At 38.9% G+C, this 23,445-nt stretch overlaps 1 protein-coding gene across 1 annotated transcript in view; it reads right to left on the bottom strand.

Annotated features, from left to right (window-relative positions):
* The window catches only part of Pkhd1l1 (PKHD1 like 1), a 125,948-nt gene that overhangs the window by 43,233 nt on the left and 59,270 nt on the right, over positions 1 to 23,445 (bottom strand). The window contains exons 38-51 of the mRNA XM_057792175.1: positions 22,329 to 23,313; positions 20,623 to 20,871; positions 19,851 to 20,000; positions 18,057 to 18,231; positions 16,961 to 17,117; positions 16,239 to 16,395; positions 15,002 to 15,081; positions 14,223 to 14,352; positions 13,160 to 13,289; positions 9,496 to 9,737; positions 7,620 to 7,756; positions 4,800 to 5,829; positions 4,068 to 4,259; positions 456 to 607 (exon numbers count right to left, since the gene is read on the bottom strand). Coding sequence (XP_057648158.1) covers positions 456 to 607; positions 4,068 to 4,259; positions 4,800 to 5,829; positions 7,620 to 7,756; positions 9,496 to 9,737; positions 13,160 to 13,289; positions 14,223 to 14,352; positions 15,002 to 15,081; positions 16,239 to 16,395; positions 16,961 to 17,117; positions 18,057 to 18,231; positions 19,851 to 20,000; positions 20,623 to 20,871; positions 22,329 to 23,313 — 3,966 coding nt within the window. The remainder of the gene's footprint in view (positions 1 to 455; positions 608 to 4,067; positions 4,260 to 4,799; positions 5,830 to 7,619; positions 7,757 to 9,495; positions 9,738 to 13,159; positions 13,290 to 14,222; positions 14,353 to 15,001; positions 15,082 to 16,238; positions 16,396 to 16,960; positions 17,118 to 18,056; positions 18,232 to 19,850; positions 20,001 to 20,622; positions 20,872 to 22,328; positions 23,314 to 23,445) is intronic.

Raw genomic sequence — 23,445 nt, 5'->3', positions numbered from 1 at the left:
TGCATCATAGGGCTTTGAAAGATTGATTTATGAAGTAAGCATTCTGGGTTGAGAAACGGCTAAGGAGCTACTGAAATGTTCAATGGATAGAACTGCTTGGTGTGGAAGCAGGATCACCTGAGCTCCAATTCCAAAGCCCCATACAAAAGCCAAGTGTGACTCATGGTGCCAGTGATTAAGTGTGCAAACTGGAGGATTGCTGGGGCTTTCTGATCTTCAGGCTAGTTCTGGGTTAAATAAGAGAGTTTGTCTCAAGGGAGATCACCTATCTCAAGGGAATAAGGTGGAGACCGATAAAGATACAGAGGCTCCCATCTGTATACACATATGCGCATATACCGCAATACATAAATTCACATACATATACATACATACTCAGAAGAGGGAAGAAAAAGAATGGGTGTGTGAGGATGACGGTGTAGGCTGCTGTTCTGTTCTTTGTAGCCTTCACTTACCTTAAATCCATAGAACGTTGATGTGTATGATATGTTGGTTAAGTGTTCCACACCTCTAAAATACCAATTAATGTGATTTGCATTTGGAATCAGAGCCATCCAGCCAGACATATGGGTCAGCCGTTTCTTCTGAAAGGGAACGATGCTGGTGCCTGTAGGAGAACATAAAACAAGCAGCAGCCATAATCTCCACCTCATGAAAGGCCTCTGTTTCTGAACAAGAAAAAATACAAAATCCCGTCTTCTGGCTGTCCTCAGACAGACAAGGGAGGAAGGTCAAATTTCTGTAACTCCCTCTAGGGGGCAGTATTGAGTCCTGGTGGACACCAGCATCGCCTAGCGCAAAGCATGGTTGGTTGCTATGAGTCAGCCTACTTCACACTAGTGCTTTCTGGCTCCAGGTTCCTCTCCCTTTCCTCACGTCACCCTTTCCAGACCTGCTTGGTGATAGATTTTCAGAGATCATAGATTTGCTACCATATATATATATATATTTTTTTTTTGGTTTTTGGTTTTTTCGAGACAGGGTTTCTCTGTGGTTTTGGAGCCTGTCCTGGAACTAGCTCTTGTAGACCAGGCTGGTCTCGAACTCAGAGAGATCCGCCTGCCTCTGCCTCCCAAGTGCTGGGATTAAAGGCGTGCGCCACCACCGCCCGGCTAGAAATAAAAATTTCTGCATGACACCTGAGGAACAGAAGTCCGTTACTGAATAATTGACCACGTCTTTCTTATTTTCCAGGTCCTTACCAGTTCAAACAGCAAAAGTTATTGAGTTGAGAGGGAAGGGACAGTGGACATTTCAAAACCACCGCACTTGTATAAACAACCGCACTTGCTTGCATAATCCACCATCTAGAAAGGGAACTGTGAAAGTCGGTGCTGGACTGAATCTTTACTCCATTTCAAAGTAGGTCAAGGAGTGGGGTACAGGTATTTACTCAGTTTCATAATGCACAATAAATAAATGTAGAGTTCTGCTTGAAATGGGGGAAGAACTTGGAGTTTTTGCAAGGAACATCTTGAGAGAATCTGATGTGTAAAGAATAAGAATATTGCAATACATCAGCGTGAATTAGACTAGTAACAGGTACTTTTAGTAGTTAGCATATTGCTAGGATATTCATGTTGTAAAATTTCAAAGTGGAATAGGCTACTATTGAAATGCCTGATTTTTGTCACCTTATTAATATAGTTAAATAGGGGTTGGTGTATTTGGCAATACTGAGAGCATATTAAACTGCCATTTTGTAATTATTTGCAAAGTTTTGAGGAAGAGTTGTTGGGAAATATTTTCAGGTGTGTGACTTTTGTTTACGCTACATTTGTTTAACTCCGTGAAGCTGTGTTACTGTGCCTGTCTAAAACACCTGATGGTCCTAAAGAGATTAATGACCAATAGTGAGACAGGAACAAGGGTAGGCAGGGCTGGCAGGCAGAGAGGATAAATAAGAGAAATCTGGGAGGAGAGAATGAAGAGCAAGAAAACAAGGAGAGGCCGGGCGGTGGTGGCGCACGCCTTTAATCCCAGCACTCGGGAGGCAGAGGCAGGCGGATCTCTGTGAGTTCGAGACCAGCCTGGTCTACAAGAGCTAGTTCCAGGACAGGCTCCAAAACCACAGAGAAACCCTGTCTCGAAAAACCAAAAAAAAACCAAAAAAAAAAAAAACAAGGAGAGGAGGACATCTGGGGCCAGTCGCCCAGCTACCCAGTCACCCACGGAGTAAGAAGGGAAGATACACAGAAATAGAGAGAGATAAAAGCCCAGAGGGAAAAAATAGACAGGATAACGTAAGAAAAGCAGGCAAGAAACAAGCCAAGCTAAAATCGGGCATTCATAACTAAGAATAAATCTCTCTGTGTGAAATTTATTTGGGAACTGGTTGGTAAGCCCCTCAAAAAGCAAAAAGAGAAAAATATCCCCAAGCAAAGAATGATAAATATTGATGCCATCAAAGGACAGGCAAGAGCACTTGATTTTGTTGACCAAGTCCCTTTCTATAGTCATAATTCCCTACATGTTAGGATTAGACATTCACAGGTAGAGAATGTAAAGAATAACATTTGTAAATATTATAAAGTTGTTGTCTAAAAAATCCCTGATTATCGCAAGCTTTCACTCATCGTCAGATCTCCATTCTATCATCACAGGATGTGGAAAACAAAATTGTTTCATTATAGACAGATATTTATGCAGAGAAAATATAATTTACGATGGTTCATCTTAATGAGTTTTGGAATCTACACCGGCAGTCGTAAAATAACAATAACTTACTATCCAATTAATTACATTAGATATTCAAGCCATTATTATAAAATAGGCTCTGTGTTAGATGACTTTTCTGAGCTAGGGGCTAGTGCAACTGTCCAAGCACGGGTAAAGCAGCTAGACTAAACCGTCCTCTAGCGTGTTATGTGTAGCAGCTGCATTTCTAAAGTTTCTACATTTTCGATTAGGAATGGGTTTATCAAAATACGACCCACTGAAAGGCAAAGAATATCAGTAATAGCTAAATACATGGATAAATTGATGAGTGAAATAAGAGATAGATGGATAAGTAGATTTGATTCACTCAAGGTAGGCTAGTCAAGGTGTAAATGAGAAAATACATGCTTAGAGAAAGCCCCACACTCTGATCATTGGAGAGAGGGAAAACCCTTAATAAGGACTAAGGAAACAGCACCATGCCTCCTAAAGAAGATAATTGTCCTCCAGAGGCCAGTGCTTTGAAGGTATAGTCTCAGGGTGGTGCTATTCAAAAGCAATAGAACTTTGAAAAGGTGCAGCCCTGCGGGAGATATTTGGGTCATTAAGAACGGGCCCTCACAATGGGAATGTAAGACTCAGTAGCTTTATTCCATTATGTGTTCCTCTCCAGGATGGACCGTCTTGTGACCAGCTCAAAAACAATTGGTCCTGCTGATCAGTCGGAAAGTTCTGTGATCAAAACTGAGCCCAGATAAATTTTTCTCTGTACAAGTTAATTATTTTCTCAGGCTTTTGTTGTTGTGATTGACAGATGAGTGACAGCAAACACAGTGTAAGGAACTGCAGAGGTCAGTGCAACTACCGAAGATTTATGACATAGGAAAAGCAAGGTTATGACCACATTACCAGTTAACTTTCCTTTTGGCTGAAAAGTTAGATATGGATTGTGAATAGTAATAAATTATGACAACCTAGTCTGGTAATGAAGCCAAGTTCAGCAGGTGTACTAAGCACAGTAATCCTGTTCCTAATCAACAGTCCATAGCACTTCATATACATCTATTGACCTAGGAGATGCTAAACACATTCTGTCTCATTAAGCAAGCATAGCAAAAAATTTGTCTTCAGCTTAATATATCTGTCTTTACTGCCTTGCTCCAATGGCTTTGACAACTTTCCTGTTCTTTGTCATAATACTGTCTGGTGGCTCCTCAACTGACAGGATATCATACACCTATTTATTGTCCCTCCATCCCTCACTTTGAGTAACTGCTGTCCTGCCTGGACTATGTCTGGTATAAATGTGCTCTTTGCAATGTTCAGAACACCATGAAGAGCACAATGAGAAACATTTAGGAAAGCAAAACATTGGACTTAACTGACTCAAACTGTTCCAATTCACTTACCAAAAGAGTCTGAGAGAACTACATCTTTTTCAAGTAGAGACACTGGAGAAGGTTTGTTGAATGCTACCCGGTGGAAACTGACCGAGGCGTCACAGACAGATCCGGGAAAACCAATGCTCCATGCAGCCTCTTGAGCGCAATGGGAAGGGTCTAGTAAGGAGCTGTGGGGAATGACGGTGTGCCCTCTGTGCCCTGGGGAAGAAATAGAAGCAGCACGATTGCTATTTTCTATCAGAAAATTCATAAAATTGATCTACTGTCCTGTGGTGACAGCATTACTAATAAATTGTAGAAGCCTTGGTAGAGGGTTTTGTTTCCAAGAGACAAGGATGCATTGGTTCCACAGTAGACTTTTCTATGAAGGGACTCACCACAAATCTATTGGAACACAAGACATGAGAGTCAAGTAAGGGACAGGAGGGAGCCCAAGTGGCTTGATTCAGGATCCACAAAAGGATTCAATTCTGAGACATCTGCTCATATACCATATTGGTATTTTTCTAGGTTTAACATACCTATTTAATAATTTAATAAACTTCTTTATTAAAAAAACTGGCAAATAAAAATCATCACACACTGACTTTAACCAAATCCAAGTGCATACATCTCAATAAAGTTTGATACAGTTAGAATAGTGATACTGGTGAATTAGCTAGCCTTAATTATTCAACTTCGCGAAAGCTTAAGTATAGCTCTGATATCCTTTTATCACAGATTGAAGAGCAATATTACCTGTAAGTGAACCATCGACGTCGATCAGTACTGCTTCGTGCTCCCATCGGAAGCCAGCCTTATTTGGGGTGTGGAAATACTGAATGTCAACAAACTTTGTACTCCAGCCTCCGCATCGGTCATTACAGACCCCAGTGATGGTTGTTATTCCCAAGGCCACACAGTCATGACGGTCAAAATTCATGAAGTGTACCGAGGACACAGTCAGGCCTTGACTAAATGGGAGAACGAGACCTTTTGAAGTGCAAAACGCAGACCCCATTCCGAGTTCATCAAGGTGACCAACAATTTTAGCATTTTTAATCACAGCTCCATTGGTTTCACCCCATCCTCCAACATAAGGAGCCAGAATCCTCTTGGCCTCAATCCCAGCCTCGTAGTTATTCACCGTCAGAAAGTTGTGGAACTGCAGAGCCCCTCCATGGACCCACTCGGCTCCTTTTTGGCAATTCCAGACAGTGAGTGAATTAAAGATAGCCAGTATGGGCACTGTAGAGGTACAAGATCCTGTTTGCATGGGGAAATATTCTTCAAAAATCCACAGTCCAAACCACCCTTGCGAATGAACAGTATTGTTAAAGAATTCTCCAAGAGGAATTCTTTTTTGGCAGATGTTTCGGTCATAGGAGGGGCCATCTGGGTGGTCATTCATTCTGTACCAAAAGCCAAAGTGAGTACCACCAGCAGCCACATTGTGCCGTATGGTGTTGTTAGGGTTGGTTACCCAGAATGCAGCTGGAGTCACGTCATCATTCAGGAGACTAGTACTTTGTTGTACAAAGATGGCCAAGTTATACTGTAGAATATTGCCATGTTCAATGCCATCTTCTATGAAAAAGGCTCCTCCCTTTATATCGTATATAATATTCCTCTCAACAAGAAGGTGATGTGTATTGTGAATTGTAACAGCTCTGTTGTATGTTTGATGAATTGCACAGCCCCTTACATAAGACTTGAACTGTAAATCTCCAAGTAGGTGCCAATGTATTGGGTATCGTCCCAAACGGAAAGCTTGGCCAGCATGGAACACCTGTCATGCCGGAAATAACTGTTCAGTAGCTTGCTGTTTCAAAATAATCTCCAAGTTCATATTAAGATATAAATATATTTATATTAATATCCTCCATATTATTCGTGCTATTATCTGAAAATAGTATTTTATACTAAATACAATATAAGATATAATTGAATGCATAGGACAATATTTGTTAGGTCATGAACAGAGTGAATGAGCACACAAATGTAATGGCACACAAATGTTGCAAGGTAGCTTCACTCTTTACTATCCTCAAACCCATCTTTGACTCTTTTGTGTTTTATCTTCTCTCTACAACTTAATTCTACTACTGAACTTTCCTATTTAACAAAATAAAGTTCTCTAAATGTCTTATTTTTCCTGATCCTTTGATTTCTATATATAAGAAACATTTGGGATATTTACCACATGCCAGACACTGTATTGCTTTATATGCAAGGTCACTGTCTTTAGCATAATCATAAGGTCACCACTTACTTCATCTCACAGATGAAGAAAATGTAAAGAGCTCGAGTGCCTTGTTTACATTTGCAACGTTCAGTGCAATCCAGGTGGGAATGAGTCCAGATTAGGCACTGTTGCTAACCATTCAGCTCTCTCTTCTTTCAAGTCTATGCTCTAATTAACTCTATTACCTATTATCTAAATTATCTAATTATCTATGATCTAATACACAAGATGCTAACAAGTGATTTAACATAAGCCAGTTGTCTATGGAAAGAAAATATTAGAATAGCTATTTATTCTTATTTTTTCTACAAAATTAGCTATCACTAATACTTAATATACAGCTCAATTCTGGAAACTCAGTCAGTTCATATCTCAGATGTCACATGTGTAATGTATCTTAAGAAAAGGCTATGGCAAGATGGAAGTGGCGACTCTGCTACTATCATTGCTATCTAGGAGTTCCCAAAATGGGTTTATGGATCTTGATATTGTACATCTAATCCCCTCCCTACTCTTTTCTTCACTGAGTACTTGATAACAACTGGTAAGTCCTGAGGATTATTAAGTCTGATTATTGAAAAGACATGAAGAAGATTTTGAAATTCATAAAATGTTAGAGTTTGAGTAAAGGTAACCAGGAGTTTGGGTAGCAATTTTAAGTAAACGCGGTAAGGAGAGGGCTCTTTTATGAAGTGACATTGAGAGGAAACCCAGGAACATTACGAGCGTGAAGTATGCAAGCTTTGATGAATAACATTTTAAACTGAACAAAGAGCAAGGGCTGCAGACATAAGTCAGAAATGTGCTTGACATAGTTACAGAAGGAGGTCCATGTGGCTAAGCTGACTTGAACAAGTCACAGATGACAAAATCATAAATAGCTAGAATTCAGGTCTCATGGTCCCATGAAAGGGAATGGAATATGTGTTTTAGATGTGCTATGATGCCATAATTGTGTGTGTAGCCAGATCTGATTTGTGCTTTTAAAAATAAAGAAAGAGCCAGGCAGTGGTGGTGCATGCCTTGAATACCAGCACTGGGTAGGCAGAGGCAGGCAGATCGCTGTGAGTTCGAGGCCAGCATAGTCTACAAGAGCTAGTTCCAGGACAGGCACCAAAGCTACACAGAGAAACCCTGTCTTAAACAACCATAAATAAATAAATATAAAAAATAAACAAATATTTGTAATGATCAAATAAGTGAATAATTGACTGTACTAAAACTGTTCACTTATCTGTCTGCTATCATATTGGACGTAGAGTATGGCAAACAGCAGGAGCTGAATACATATTTATTGTATGACACCTTGATGATTTAATCATAATGGTCCTTACCTCTACATATTCTATTCTTCCAGTTACCATGTTAGCTCCAGGTAAAGGAGCATGCAGCATAATGCAGCCTCCAAACTGGTCACTTCCTATTTCTTCTCCAAACTTTCCTTGAAGGCATGTCTGTGTAGCAAATTCTCCTGTAAAAATATTTCAAAGCAATATTCAAGATGTTCCAACAACATTATTGTTAGAAATTTCCTTATACTCATTTCATATTTCTCTATTTATATGTAATTTTAACCTTAGTCTCAAATATAATTATTACATATTCATGTCTTTTTTTCTAGCTAATAAGAAAGCTAAGTGTGCTGTCTTATTCATCTTTGCATATTCTAGGGCATCTTTTGGAGATAGTATCAAATAATATTTGAATGGTTGAGTAAATAATGATAATTGTATTTTGTTTATGGTTTCTGAAGCTTCTTCTTCAAATTGGAAATTACCATAACGCAAAATTACGCTTGATTAGCGGTAGATTCTGACAGCCCAATTTGCATAACAGGAAGTCTTTTCTTTTTAACAGCTTGAGGCTTGTTTTCATATCTACTGTGAGACTTGATGCAGATAAACTGGAATCAGAAAATAGGTCATTTAACATAAAATCCAATGAACTTATGCTTACCTTTGAAGAAAAAGCTATCAGCTAACTTGTGACTGCTGTTTTATCATCACTTACTAATGATTACAAAAATATTAAGAGATAACTTGTCAAAAGATATTCTGCTTTATAGTATAAACACATCATTAAGGTGCATCAATATCTAATAATTCTCTACTGTGTGTTCAGGGCCTTTCACTAATTCCCTTAGACATCATAACTGTTGACTTATGTCTGGCCAATGTCACATAAACAGAAACAATATACATCGTTTCAGAATCTAAGCAATTAATGTGTGGCTTGCTCCTTTCGTCATCTCATCTTTGCTTCCGAGATGATTAAAGCCCATATTGAGACAAAGCCTACATCAATCTGAATTCTGGGATGGTAATGAGAATGGCCTCCTGTTGACGCATATTAGACCAGACAGATGAAGCATGAATAAGAAGTATTTTTTGTCAGTGAACATCATGGATATTTTAGGCTTGTTGACTAATGGGGCATAGGGTAGCCCTGTGCTTGCAACTATGGGATAATGTTGATTACAGAGAAAACTTTTGCAACATCTGGAAACCATTTTTGGCTGACACAGTGATGGGAATGTTAATAATATTTGATTTATACACATCAGATATATCGCAAAATATCCTTCAGGGCATAGGATAGAATCTCATGCAAAGAATAACTCAGAACAAAATTTCAAAGGCACAGGAGCTATTCTAGCCTATCTTAAAAGTTATATACCTATATATCTACACTCATATCTCTGTATCTTCTCATATATCAAGTTTTCCATCTAGTCAACATTGTCCATGAACTAGCTTTTACAATATCTGTCTATGATGGAATTACCCTCATATATACTGCAGATTTTGGAAAAGAGGTAAAGGCTTGCTAAATAAAACATTAAATACTGTATTCTGCATTTTCTTGGTAAATGTCGATGATGTAGCTTCTGGATGATGTATGACTCTGGAGTTACCAAGACCGCATGACAAAGGACCTTGAGAATAGAAACGTATAACAAGAAACCACAAGAATGGGGAGGGACTTCATCAATGGATTCCAAGTACACTCATTTCATCCACTTTGGTATCAGTAATGGTCATTTTCATCACTATATTACAGATATTTTCAAGCCATCAGTGATTCCAGTTTTCCATAGTTTATGCCCACATGGTATGTTTGGATGTTGAAAATAGAATAACACACTTCCGTAGAAATCAACATGTCTTGCAAATTAGCATGATCACTTCAGACGATGGACGGGAAGAATACCTGTGTCAAATCCATCAGGACACGATGGGATTTTGTCATTCCATTCCACATTTTCAGACCCTCTTATTAAGATATTTCTTGTAAGAAGTCCAACCTCTGCCCTTGCTTCAAACACAGTTCCGTCTGGGAGTGTGACAGTAATTCCTAAGTGTGTGTAGTTTAGTGGCCTAGTTAGTGCTATGCTCATGCCGTCAGACGACACCGACGCAATGGTCCGTTTCTCATTCTCTCCTTGACTGTGTCTATAAAATTTTAAGAAAAAAATTTACAAATTAGCATACACATTTGCCATACTTGTTTTACATGTTTGAATGCTTCAGTCATAAAGTAAGGATTTTTATTAATTACTTTTTTATTGATGTGACTAAATATCTAAGAAAATAAAACGAAATGGAAGGATTTATTCTAAAATGTACTTTAACAGATGTAGCCCGCCCTGTCTGAAAGGTGTGGTGGCAGGAGCCCAAGGCTCACGTGGCCTCCACCACCAGGAAGAGAGCAGAATGGCCATTAACCAGGCTCCAACCTCCTAAAGGCTCTACAGCCTTCCAAACAACATCCCCATTTGGGAACCAAGTTTGCAAATACACAAATCTATAGGGAACAGTTTGTATTCGACTCACAGCACTGAGTAACGTCATTAAAGTTCCAGTTAATACAAATTAAGTTATGGACAGAATTATAACAATCTTGAGAATAGAAGTAAAATATTTATCTGTATTATTGCTGACATTTATATTCTTTTTTACTAATTAATTAAATATTTTTTATTTTACATCCTGATTGCAGTTTCCCTTCCCTCCTCTCAAGTAAGGTACTTTTTAAAAATCATGCCATATTCTGAGAGGATATTTGAGAAAATTATTTTGTATTTAGAGTAAGTTTCATGACTCAAACCCAAGGGCTAGATTATTTCAGAGAGTACAAAAATAATCATCTATAGCTTTAGGGATGATCCTCACAGGTTCTCTAATGAGAATGACTGCATACTCCCAGGGAGGACTGTAAACAGCTTTGGTGGAAAGGACTGTGCTACTGGCATCAATGCAGAGAGGCCAGGGAGCCTGCCGAGCATTCTGTAAGACACAGACGAAGCCTTCCTGCAGCCACGACCATCTGGTCAAGGTACCAGTCATGGTGAGGTAGAGAAACTCTTACAAAGCAACGCCATTAGAAGTTTCTAAGCAGAGAAAATTCTCGGTTGCAGTTTATTCTCTAATATCCTCAAAATTCCAGCTACAGTAAATGACTCTTCTTAAGTCTTGTAAATTCTATGGTGCAAACATTCATATATTCAGTTCTTTATCCAGTTTGCTTTCTAGGGGTCTAGTTTGCTTTCCAGGCATAGAGACAAACCCTGGAAACAGCAAGCAGAAAGGGCCTCTGACTTTAAGCTGAGTGCACCAAGACGTTATTTCACAGTTTCCACAAAGTGTGATTGGTGACAGGCAAGCTTAGCAGAGATGACTGTGCTTTCTTTTGTTCTTCTTTTTCCCATAATTCTTTCTTAGCTTGAAAAACTGGGTAAAATGCTGGTGTTATATATAAACTAGATTAAAAGTGAACTCTGCTATCTCTCTCATGCCGTCTAGATTGTTATTACAGCTTGCAGACTGCTCCGTTGACACTCAGAAGGACCATATTGTGGTCCTCTGTCGTGCCTATTTCTCTGTCTCGTCTTCTGGTCTGTCTGCTGCACATGGAATTATTTTGAATTATTTTGCCTGCTGAGCACTTAACAAAACTAGAAAGACGCTGCGGTCATCCAGATGTGGTAAACAAAGTAAAACTGGAAGCAGGGAAAGCCAATGGGACAGAAGTTCAAGGGCAGAGCTGAAGGCAATTGATGTATAGGATAGAGTCAGGGGCATCGGCAGGTCGGTGCCAACGCTCCATTGAAGTAGTTTAGACTCTGTTACAAGGGGAAGAAGGGCTCATAGCGTGAAATAGACATGGACATTTTGAAACAGTTTAATGATTGTTTTCTAAAGGATAATGGTGAAAGAAACTAGAGGACACAAAACAAAATGGCTTTCCAAGATGGTAAGGGACCACAGGAACCTCGATCCCTGAGCACCCATGGAGGAGTTGAGGTAACGAGACACGGAGAGGTGGAGACTCCAGGATGTTTAAGAGTGATCAAAGTCAGATCCCACAGGTGGTATGTGGAAGCAGTTCAGGCTGTTCTTGAACTGTCTTAGCTCAAGAGGCTATAGAAAAAAAAAAAAAAAAACAACTTAAGACAGGACCAAGTTCTTTCCTCTGCAACAAGGCCTCCCTGCATGGGGACTAGGTTCCAAAAAGCCGGCTCCTGTGCCAGCACCAGGAAGAGGTCCTGATCCCACTGCTAGGGACCCCACAAATGCACCAAGCTACACGACTGTCATCCACACGTGGAGGGTCCATGTCAGTCCCATTCAGGATCTTTAGCTGCCGGTCCAGAGTCCATGAGCTCCCATTAGCTCAGGTCAGCAGTCTCTGTGGCTTTCCCTGTCATGACCTTGACCCCTCCTCCCTCTCATCACCTGGATTCTCAAGATTGGTCCAGTGCTTTCTGCATCCAGAAAAGCTATTTTCTTAATTCTGATTTTGTAAATTCTCAGATTGGATTCACCTGTGAATAATGAATTAAATTTGATGGGAAACCCTTTAACTTTTTTCTTGATGTTTTGGTTGTGAGCCTAACTTCCAGTCCTAATTCATGTTTCTTAAAAGCAGCTCTATTCTACATTGTAAAGATTTCACACAGAAAGGCTATAAATAAAGATTTTCTATTCTATTAGTGAGCACCATGATTTTCCTTCTTTTTTTTTTTGTCATTATATAATTTAAGTTTCCTTCCAAGGGGAGAAAAAAGAGGCACTTACAGGACTAAGTTTGTAAGTGTATATTTATCTCTTCCCAACATCTGCAAGCCTATTTTTAACTTGAAAAATGGCATTTTGCATTTTAATTTTTTTAAAGTCAACCATGGACTTGGCAGGTCTGTTCCTTGTCATAATTACTCTTCGTTTCCTGGTAAACATAACGACATTCAAACTTAGTGTCTGTGATTTAAATAGCAAGCTAACGCTAAAACAAATGAAAGGTCCTCTTGTCCTCGCTCCCCCATAGTCTCGGGAAAGCTGCACTATATGTTTAATTTCTTAATTGCCGGAACATGTAACTACATGGAAATTAAGGGACGTGGGTAAATTCAGTTGTGGGGAGTTCTGCTAGCTCCCTCATTGCCTGTGGATTTCTTCGCCCATTCTGTCGCTGCCTCCAGGTTTGCTCAGTGGGAAACGCTGCCAAGCCTGTGGGATGAAGGAGTTTTGGCTGCTGCTCAGCATGTCCTCCAGTGACCCCCACACAAAAAAGCTCATTTATACGTTTGTTTCCATGGTTGTCTTTAGGTTTCGCAGCACAGTGAGTCGATTTCAAAGGACTTTTAGGAGGAGAATGTTCCTTTCCGGGGAAATCTCACCAAAGAACCTAACCCTGTGAAAAAGCATTTTGTTGCTACACATTGTTTTACTATGATTCAGATCAGTCACTAAAACCTCAACACCATGGTGATCTCACAGAGGCTAACATCCAATCAGTTTGGGTGAATTCCAAATCGTTCCTCTTTTACACGGATAAAAAAAAAGTGTATCTTAAATAAATCAGCATCGCTAGATACCTGTGTCCTGTGCTAGCAATCACGATGCTCTCTCCCGCTTTCCATGTCACTGCCTCTTGTACAATCAAAGTCCACTCTCCCGCATTTGCGGTGTGAGCCAAACGAGTCCAGACCACAGGCACGGGCAGACCTGGAAGCCACACAAACACCCAGCATTGCATCAGATGTCTTTTCGGGGTTATTAAGTGCCCTCTGCATTTGAATTATGTCGCATTGGGGAAGACTTATTCTACCTTAGGATTTCACCACTTATCTAAAAAAAAAAAAAAATATGAAAATTCTTGCTTTGGAAAATTGACAATAACATGCTTCCATAATGGTGTATTTGTGTTCGATGTTAATAAATTGTGCTTCTGCAAAGGTATCTTCGGTTTGTGGAAATCTTTACAGAAACAGCATAAATTGTGATATTATTATTGTTAGCATGGACTGTTTAAACTGATAATCTACAGATAAATCATACATATAAATTTCTAAGAAATTACAGTAGGATGGATATTAGTTCCACATAGGACATTTATGGTCATAATATTCCTGTTCATGGCATTCCATATTCAAAAAAGGCTATGATTTTCCTCAGATGGAAGACATCAGTGTGAAAAAAATGACTGCATTTATACTTAAGGAATGTCTCCTTGGCCCCTCAAACATGATCAAACCCATTAATGGATGGCAATTTCCTGAATTATAGCTATAGAAAAGTACAACTGTACATTTATTTTTATATTTTATAAATATCCTATATTTAGAAGTAAAAATGAAAATATTACCTTCTTCTAATTCCAAAATTAGTGCCCTTTCAGACAGAGTACTAAGTAGGCAGAGTACATAAGGGATTAAAGGGCTGCATCGCGCGGTAACAGTGTTGCCCATCCGTAGAAACCGCGATGAAAAGAATATGGGATGGGACACAAGGAAGGCATCGCCTTGATCTGAGACTTGCTTGTGTAGGGGGAGCTTTCTAGACTAACGGGTAGAGTCAGAAAGAAACAGGGAACAAAGACTATCCAAAGAGAGCAGAGCCTCTTTGGATTAAGTTTATTCCGGAGTGTCTCTAATCTACCGTGCAAGTCCAGTGTGCCCTCTCGCACAGCCAAGGTCTTAGCTCCATACACAGGGAGCTCAGGGGACCTAAGATGTCCATGCAGCGTAATGACAGCCTTGTGTTGAAATGGAGATGCTTCTGTCCCGATCTGAAAGAATTCAAACAAACCGTTTAGAAAAGTAAAACTCAGCAATTGACAATTGACAAGTGAAAGTAATTATTTTTCATTTTCTTCCCCATTTAAGAATTGCTTCGTCATTCATACCTTTCTTTTACAACGTGAACCTTAATTTTTTTGTGTGTATGTGTTTTCCTGTCTGCACAGGTGCATGTGTGTGCTATTGTAACACAGAAAACATCAACATCAAAAGCTTATAAACAATGTTACCCTGGTACCTCAAGTGTGATTAAAGCCAATGGTTGGCTCTACCCATGGAGATTAGAATATGACCTCCAGGGTTGTTCCTCAGGTGCTGTTGACTTTTTCTGTGTCATCTTGTTAGCTCCCTCAACCCTAAGACCTGAATTTTCTAATAAGTCAATATACAAAACAGCTGACCTTCAGAAAGCATGCTAATCGACCCAGGGCAGTTTTCCTTTTATTTTAAATTCAACAATACACTATGTTTTCTCTAATAAAATGGAAGAATATTCTGAGAATCAACCTCTGGCAAGTTTTCCACTAATTAAACCTGTCTAAACAAAGACAACTTCAGGAAAATATGGTAGGATTAACGACCTATTTTACACATAATATTTTAAACAATAAAATTAGGTAAATACATTATTTTTTATACCTGAAGAACGCCCCCATCTGTGATTAGGATGTTTTCTGCCTGGAGTTCAATATCAGCTTCATCAAATATCAGAGTCCCACCTATGAACCACATAATATTAATATGTCATGAGACCCTCAAGAGGTTACAGCAAAAGAAATTCTAGGGCAATTGAAGAAACACTGGGGTTACTTCCACTACCATTAAACGGCACAACTACACAAGTTAATTCTATAAAACAGAAATTCAAAGTATAAATTACAAACAAAGAAATAGCTATCTTTATTAAAACCATTATAATGACAACATTAGCTCTGTTCTTAAAAAAAGTTAGCTCTGAAATTTGTACAGTTTTGTGCCACAGGGATAGTTTGAGTAGCATTGGTTTTTTTAAAATATTTATTTACTTATTTATTTATGTATACAATATTCTGTCTGTGTGTATGTCTGCAGGCCAGAAGAGGGCACCAGACCCCATTACAGATGGGTGTGAACCACCATGTGGTTGCTTGGAATTGAACTCAGGACCTTTGGAAAAGCAGGCAATGCTCTTAACCGCTGAGCAATCTCTCCAGCCCACTGAGTAGCATTGTTAAGGATATACTAAGACGCCTTTTAAAAGACTGATGTCAATTTGAAGATAGTACAACTTTATCTTCAAATAAAAATAATTTTGCAGAAGCTAAAAACAATCATAAAATTGCAGCAGTCTTCAAACATACACAACCAAGGTTTGTGCCAAGGTTTATACACAAATGCTCCACGCACTTTATAATTTCTGTTGAAGATTTCTTTCATGTATAATTGTAATTGCGGTGACTATTTCATTATTATAATAGAACCAGAATACCAAGAAGCAGAGTTATAACTGAAAGGTTCATGACAAAGGAGAGAACTGTAGTCAGTTTCCAAAGGCAGTCAGGAGTTGTTTAGGATTGACTTGAGCAAACTGATACAGTTTTGTAGCCTCTGGGATCCACTGCCTTAATATTCTTGACATGGGAAATGCTGTTATTTTAATCAATTAAATATGAGCACATCAAGATGTTCACCAGCCTCCCCTATTAGTACTGAAGAAAAAGTTTCATGAGACAAAGTTTGAAGAATGCTAGTGGCAGCACACAAAATAAATTCATAATCCGCAATCAGATTTTAGAAGCCTAGTGCAAAGATAAATGTTCATAATAATGAATTTTGGTGAAATTAACTTCATAGAAATTGTCAGCAAAGTCTAATATACAGATTATCACAAATTCACCTTGAATGAGTAACATTTTCAGAATAGGAGTACTTTGGTCCAGCAGAATTATCTGTCCTTTTGTAATAACAGCAAGTGAACCTTCTTCTGGTGGGAGATTTCCTCCCCATGAGGAGTTGGCAGACCAAGCATCAACATATAAGAAGTCAGCATTCTCCTGTAACAGTGTGTAAAGAAGCCATAGATTCAGAGGATTTATCAGGAAATATCTCAAAAACCAAACCAAAACAGAACAAAAAACCAACCAACCAAAACAAACAAACAAAAAAACAGGTGGTGGTGGTGCTTGTCTTTAATCCCAGCACTCGGGAGGCAGAGGCAGGCGGATCTCTGTGAGTTCGAGGCCAGCCTGGTCTACAGAGCAAGTTCCAGGACAGGCTCCAAAGCTACAGAGAAACCCTGTCTTCAAAAAACAAAACAAAAATCTAGAACAAGAACAAGATACATTGTCTAAGTAATGAAATGAAGCTGACTTTAAAGATGTTGCAGATGATGCAATTATTTCATGATTATAAAAAAGTTAAAATGTATTATTAATTATGTCACACATGGAATAATTAAAATAGAGAATAAAAACATGAAGGTTAAGGCACAAAACTGTGCACAGCTTAAGTTGAGTACAGGAAGAGTTAAATTATCTGCTGAAGCCATTAAGCTCCATTAAGATATCCCGAGTGAGAGATTTAATTGCTTTGGTTATCATATGCAACTGCCATGATTACCAGTTTGGCCATGCCGATGTTTCTGATGCTGACATGAACCGGAGCCCACCCTGAAGGAGCATGAGCCCTCGTCATGCAGATGATATGTGTCCTGTTGGAATGCTGGACATCACATTTGTCACAGGCTATGGAGACATGAACATCCTGTGTATTTTCGCTGTAAAGAAAAAAAAGGTTAACCATGTACAATTACCTTGAATTTCTACCTCACATATTAAAAGCTCTGCATTCATATGTTACTGTAAAACCAGCGATCGTGCCCTATGGCCTGTCAAAGCGCAGGCTGGCAGTATATTAAGAGTCGGAAATATTTATCGAGAAAAAGCAAACCAAGACTGTAAGATGTCAGGATCCAGAACTGTAGAAAGCAGCACGTGTCCCAACATTAAAGGAAAAGCTGCTTGGCCTCAAGCCACCAAGATTCTTTGTGGTCTCCAAACAGTTGCATTTTACAAATTGTAGAAACTGCTTGTGAATGTTTTCCCTTTATAATATTTTAAGCACAGTCACAAGCCTTAGAATGTAATGTCTACTTGAAACACACGTTTTAAGGAACTGTTATCCCTTGAGACACTAAACTAGTCCTCAATGCCTTGAAGTCAGCTTTCTCTTGTGAAGAATGATGGCAGAGCCTCTGCCTAAGGGCATCTGAAAAAGAGCCTGGCTGCTTGCAAAGGAATGGATTTGATTAGGGAAAAGATGTTTCTTTTCCACCCGTGAAACATACTATGACTGAAGAGAAGCTGAGGGGAAAGCAGAACAAATGATCTATTTGTGTTTGTCAACTTACCGTCTGGTTTGGGGCAACTCATTTCATCTCTTGCACCTTAGCCTCCTGAACATGAAGTGGGATTTAAAAAAAAAAACAAAACCTTATATGGAGGAAAAGGAACCTTCCGCGGGTAGGAAGGTCCCCAGCACAGAGTATGTATTCAGTGAATGCAGGCTGTTAGGCGCTATTTTGTGCCCTAAGCATGACTTAGAGACAGAAAAGTCCACGCTCCGAGACTGTCCTTGATTACTGGGAGTCTCAGGAGAGAAAACTGTTCCACTCGCGTCTAGAAGTGTGTTGGTGTGCCCTGTGTGAAGACGGTACCTGAATCCAGATCCTGTGACTGTAAGTCTGGTGCCCCCTGCAGTGCTGCCTCTCCTGGGCGATATTTCAGCGATGAGTGGAGTCAGAGACAAGTTGTATGTAAACGGCATCGTGGACTGGGTTGAGTCCTTTCCGTTGACCACACTCACGCCACAGGCTTGTTCTGGTCCACTGCCTATGGAGAAGGGACGCAGACTGAGCGTAGCTCTGCCGTCAGGCCCAGATGCACTGTCAAAACCCCTCAATATTTTCATTATAATCCTGTTTTCCCCATGACCACTTCAGAATGCACACAGATTGTACACGAACTAGCAAAATCCTCTAGCAACAGCTAAAAATATCATAGAACCTATATCCACTAATAACAGGAAAGGGGAAAGGAAAAAAAAATAACCCTCTCAGTCTTCTCTCAGAACTGCTCTTGTGGACAGTTCTGAAAACCTGTCTGCTTAGATTTCCAATCCCAGGAGGTCCAATGCTGCAAATTAGAGTTAGAAAAAGGAGATACAGAAGCACAGACAACACAGGAGTCGGGGGAGGAGCTGAAACACGTCGCAGAGCCCATGGAATCGGTACAAAAGAAGAGGAGTCAGTGCTGAGAATCACACCCTGCCAGTCTTCAACACTGTTGCTCTGTAATTTTATCAAGATATCAACTCCAGTATTGAAATGATGAATAGAACTAAACTGCAAAAGGTTCACAAAAGTAAACTATTATGTCAAAATATTTCCATTTAAATCCTGTTCTTTGTCCAAAAAGCCATTTAAATACCTTCCTAAATTTTGTTAAATAATTATGACAAATCTTTACATCACACTGGATTGTTGAGGTTCAGCACCTACCAAATTAGGACTCTTAGTGTCTCCATTTAACAGAAAACCTGGAGTAGGAAGATACCTACTTACTTGGGGATAAAAAAAGAAGTGGCAAAATATGAGATTTAGGGATTACTCAGAGTTAGGTTTTATTTTCAACCAGGAAAAATGAAAAAGAATTATAACAGTAAAAAATCATGTATCACATTCCAGATATCCACCCTCCTACATATATTAACCTCACAATAATCTTATGAAAAACACCACTATGTTAAACTTAATTTGGTCCATGAAGAATCTGAGGCAAACAGAGGTTGAAAACATTTTCTAAAGAAATGCTTAGGGCTCAAATCCTGTTGATGACTACCAAGGTTTGCACACAAAAGAATTGTACTAATTCATCTTTTAAAATTACTTTTATTTTTTGAGATTATCCTGTAAATACATAATTTGCCTTCTTTTGTTCGTGTCCTCCAAAACCTCCCATATACCCATCCTTGCTCTCTTTCAAGTTTATGGTCTCCTTTTCTATTAATTGTTCTTAGATTCATATATGTATACATATATATCATATATTTCCAAATACAACATGATCAGTCTGTCGAATGTTACTTGGGTTTATGTTTTGGGATTGGATAACCTGTTGGTGTACTACTCCCTGGAAATATTATTTATCTGTTTCTCAGCATTTGTTAGTTGCCTTTAGGAAAACTTAACTAATGAGAACCAAAGACATGTTCTCCATTTGAATGGGTAACTAAGACCCAGGCACCAATTGATGCCACAAACCGAAGTCCTCGGAGTTACAATGGTAGAAAGTAAGGTTCTGACCAAATTGCTTAAAGTCAGGATGGTCATAAATCAGACTCAATCACATCAAAGAATTCAACAACTTGAGAAAAGAGACTGTAATTGTACTAAAATTTGTATTCCTCGATGACAGCCATTCATCTTTTTTTTTTTTTTTTGAGTACTTACCATTATTCGGTGGAGTCTCACAGAGCAACATTGTAGAGTCAGACCCAGGTTTGTCTACTGCACATTTGTAGCCACAGACCAATACAGCTGAATTCTGTGGATCAAACCCCGCGCCTGTCACAGTCATGGTTTGGCCACCACCAAAGCTCCCTGAATCAGACAAAACTGAATGAATATGCAGAGAACTTCTTCTCTGTACATATTTGCTTCAGTTAAAAATCTGAAGAAGTACTTTACTCAAGCTTCCTTAGTTCTGAAATTTATATTATTAATAAAACCAAACACCTTCTAATTGTAGTATTTAAATCTTCAATGAATAAATGTTATTTCTGGTAACAAGTAAGTAATTCTAGAAACTAAAATTTAATTTAGAAGAGATGTCACAAATGATTTCAGAGTACTCAAAACGTACATATAATACTACTACTTAATTGAATATTTTCATCATACATTTAGAGATTTTAATTGTTCATTTTCAACTAGAAGCACCATTTTCTGTGGAAATAATTATATTTCAGTTAAAATAAATATCTTTAAAATTTATACATGTAACTTGCCAATTTAAAATTTGATAATTTTTAATCAAATAATACTGCCATAAGACAAACATGGAACACATTATTTTGGAATGACAAATTAATACTCTTGTATTTTAATTTGTTGGACAAATTAAGGTAAATATTTTTATGCTTATAAGAAGCAAGTTATGGCAGGGTTTTAAGAATATATTGTTTCTAAGTGAGTGCTGAAATAACATAAATTAACTGATCACCTTGTCTTGGATAAATATTCTGAATATAAAGTGGGTACTCAAATTTAACAGAGGAGAGGGCAGAGCCTTTTGTCTTGTGAAGCATCGTCACAGGAAACACGCCCCCTGCATGTTCTCCCACAATGCACTGCAACACAGTGTCATTGATGGCAGTCATGTTGCATACAGTGTCATTTATCATCACTGAAACATCTGAGATATCAAATCCAAGGTTGGACCCCATTATTTCAACTTCAGTTCCTGGTGGACCTTAAAACAAAAAGGAAACAATATAAATACGTGTTACATGTTAATGTTTCCATATGCACTTGAAGATATGTAGCTTTACCCCTGTAAATAAAATAATATTCATCTGAACTGGGCTCCTTTGACCCCAATACTCTAGAGGCAGAGGCTGGTGGATCCATATCACTGAGTTCAAGGCTAGCAGGGTCTACAGAGCAAATTCCAGACTGAGAACCTATCTTGAAAACCAAAACCAAAACCCAAACAAAATAATATCCAATGTTTAAAAACTATATAAGTAACAGTTATATGTTATATACATCTTTACTAAGGTATATACCAGCCAATTGTACATTCATTACTTTTGACTTATCTCAGTGCACTGATTTCTAGTTCTTCTGTCCATGATAACATATAAATTACTTCTTTAGACCGATAGAAAAAAGAGAAAGAGGGCAGAATGATCTAGAGGGTCATTGGATTTTTCTGGATTTCTGATCTATGGATTTCTGAGCATGAGACAGTATTTTGTGCTATCTGTGCTTTTGATCATAGCAATTCTATTGACTTCAGGTATGCTCAGCTGCTTTTCTAGGATCCTTCACACAGATGATGAACATTCAAATAGTGTGAGGATTAGAAACTGGCATACGGCAGAGGATAAGATGCCATCTTCCTCTGGATACGTCACTTCCTCATAAAGAATTCTGTTGTACAAACAATGATCAGTTGGTGCTTATAGAAGTAATATACCCTGCACAATTATCAGTGTTAATGAAGTCAATCACTTGTGAATTGTTTGTTTGTTTGTTTTTCGAGACAAAGTTTCTCTGGGTAACAGCCCTAGCTGTCCTGGAACTAGCTCTTGTAGACCAGGCTGGCCTTGAACTCACAGAGATCTGCCTGCCTCTGCCTCCCGAGTGCTGGGATTAAAGGTGTGCACCACCACTGCCTGGTCTCACACATGAGTCTTAATAGTTGTTTCTTATGCCACATCAGTATTAATGACATAAACTACTCATTTTGCTTCCAAGACAGTCATCTATTTCTTACTCATTTTTAATTTAGATCAAGTTGATGGACATTGTGTTCCCATATAAAAGTTGGAATTTTATACTGAGAATGTATGAAAAAAATACATAATACTGCACAGAACTTGAGTCCCATGGATTATATTAATTGGTTTAAGTAGGACTAAGTAAAAGATATACTTGAATGTCATAACCCATAATAATGAATATGACTAGCCGGGCGGTGGTGGCGCACGCCTTTAATCCCAGCACTCGGGAGGCAGAGGCAGGCGGATCTCTGTGAGTTCGAGACCAGCCTGGTCTACAAGAGCTAGTTCCAGGACAGGCTCCAAAACCACAGAGAAACCCTGTCTCGAAAAACCAAAAAAAAAAATAAAATTAAAAAAAAATAATGAATATGACTATAATATGACATCAATACAATAAAAATACATGTAGATAATAAAGTACCTCTATTCGGGATAATTCTTTTGAGAAATGGAGTGTCCTCCATGGCATATGTAAATGACAGAGGTGGGTAAACAATTGCATTCACAGAGATCTTGAGACTGGCTGTTCCAGCTCTCCCAGCCGGGGTGCTGCAGTAGACCTCACTGGAGTTGGTGAACACAATCTGACAAGGGTTATTCCCAACAGTCACTGTGGTGTTGCCAGGAGCAAAGCCATTGCCTGTGATCGCCAAAGTGGTTCCACCAGCGATGCTTCCGGTGGTTGGTGAGACAGAAGCTACTGCAGGGCTGCTGACAGTCAGGTTTCCCAGAGCCACGCCCTTAGACCCAACCACGACGTGGAGAGAATGAAGTCCCGCTGGGAGTGGAGTCATAGAAACAGTGATGTTATTTTCATTCACTTCGATTGCTCTCAACTGTTGACTTCCAATAAATATAGAAACGTCTTCCAACAATGTCCCAAACCCCTCTCCTTCAACAAGGAGATTTCCAGGTCCTTTGATAGAGTTTGGGAAGATTCCAGTTACATAAGGAACAAGGTTTTCTAGGTATGAAAAGCTGCAGTTGCCCTCACATTGGGAAGGGACTCCATGTATCAGAAGGGCGACAGGAACAAGCTGCTGGGGAGCAGGAGACGTTTCACATTCAACAGCTGTGTAGGTCACAGTAAGAACTTTACATGGGAAATCACCCATAAAGACGTCTAAACTGGCAGAAGAAGCCATGAATCCAGAGCCGTGGATGGTCACCCTTGTCATTCCTGTAGTTGATCCCGCGCTTGGCAACACCATATCTATGTTTGGCAAAAGGACAAACCGTCTGTCAAATTCGTTGGGCACTGTGTTGATAGCAGCGCCCAGGTTGTAGACAGTCAAGGTAACAATTTCTCTGATGCCAACATCCATTGAGTTTTGAGGGTCAATATGACACATAATAGAATTTTCACTGCTTTCTTCTACAACACAAGGGTAGCTACCAACTGTAACCTGGAAGAAAAATGAATGTAAGATCAAATAAGTTAATACATTACTCTCATATGGAATTTGTGTTTGTATTAGCATCAATTGCATTTTTAAAAAGAGAATCCCATGGAAAAATCTGTATTCATAAAATTAATT

The sequence above is a fragment of the Chionomys nivalis genome, chromosome 17 (genome assembly GCF_950005125.1).
Source record: "Chionomys nivalis chromosome 17, mChiNiv1.1, whole genome shotgun sequence".
NCBI classification, from domain to species: Eukaryota; Metazoa; Chordata; class Mammalia; order Rodentia; family Cricetidae; genus Chionomys; species Chionomys nivalis.
The sequence above is the reverse complement of the archived record's forward strand: the minus strand, read 5'-3'. Positions and strand labels throughout refer to the sequence as shown.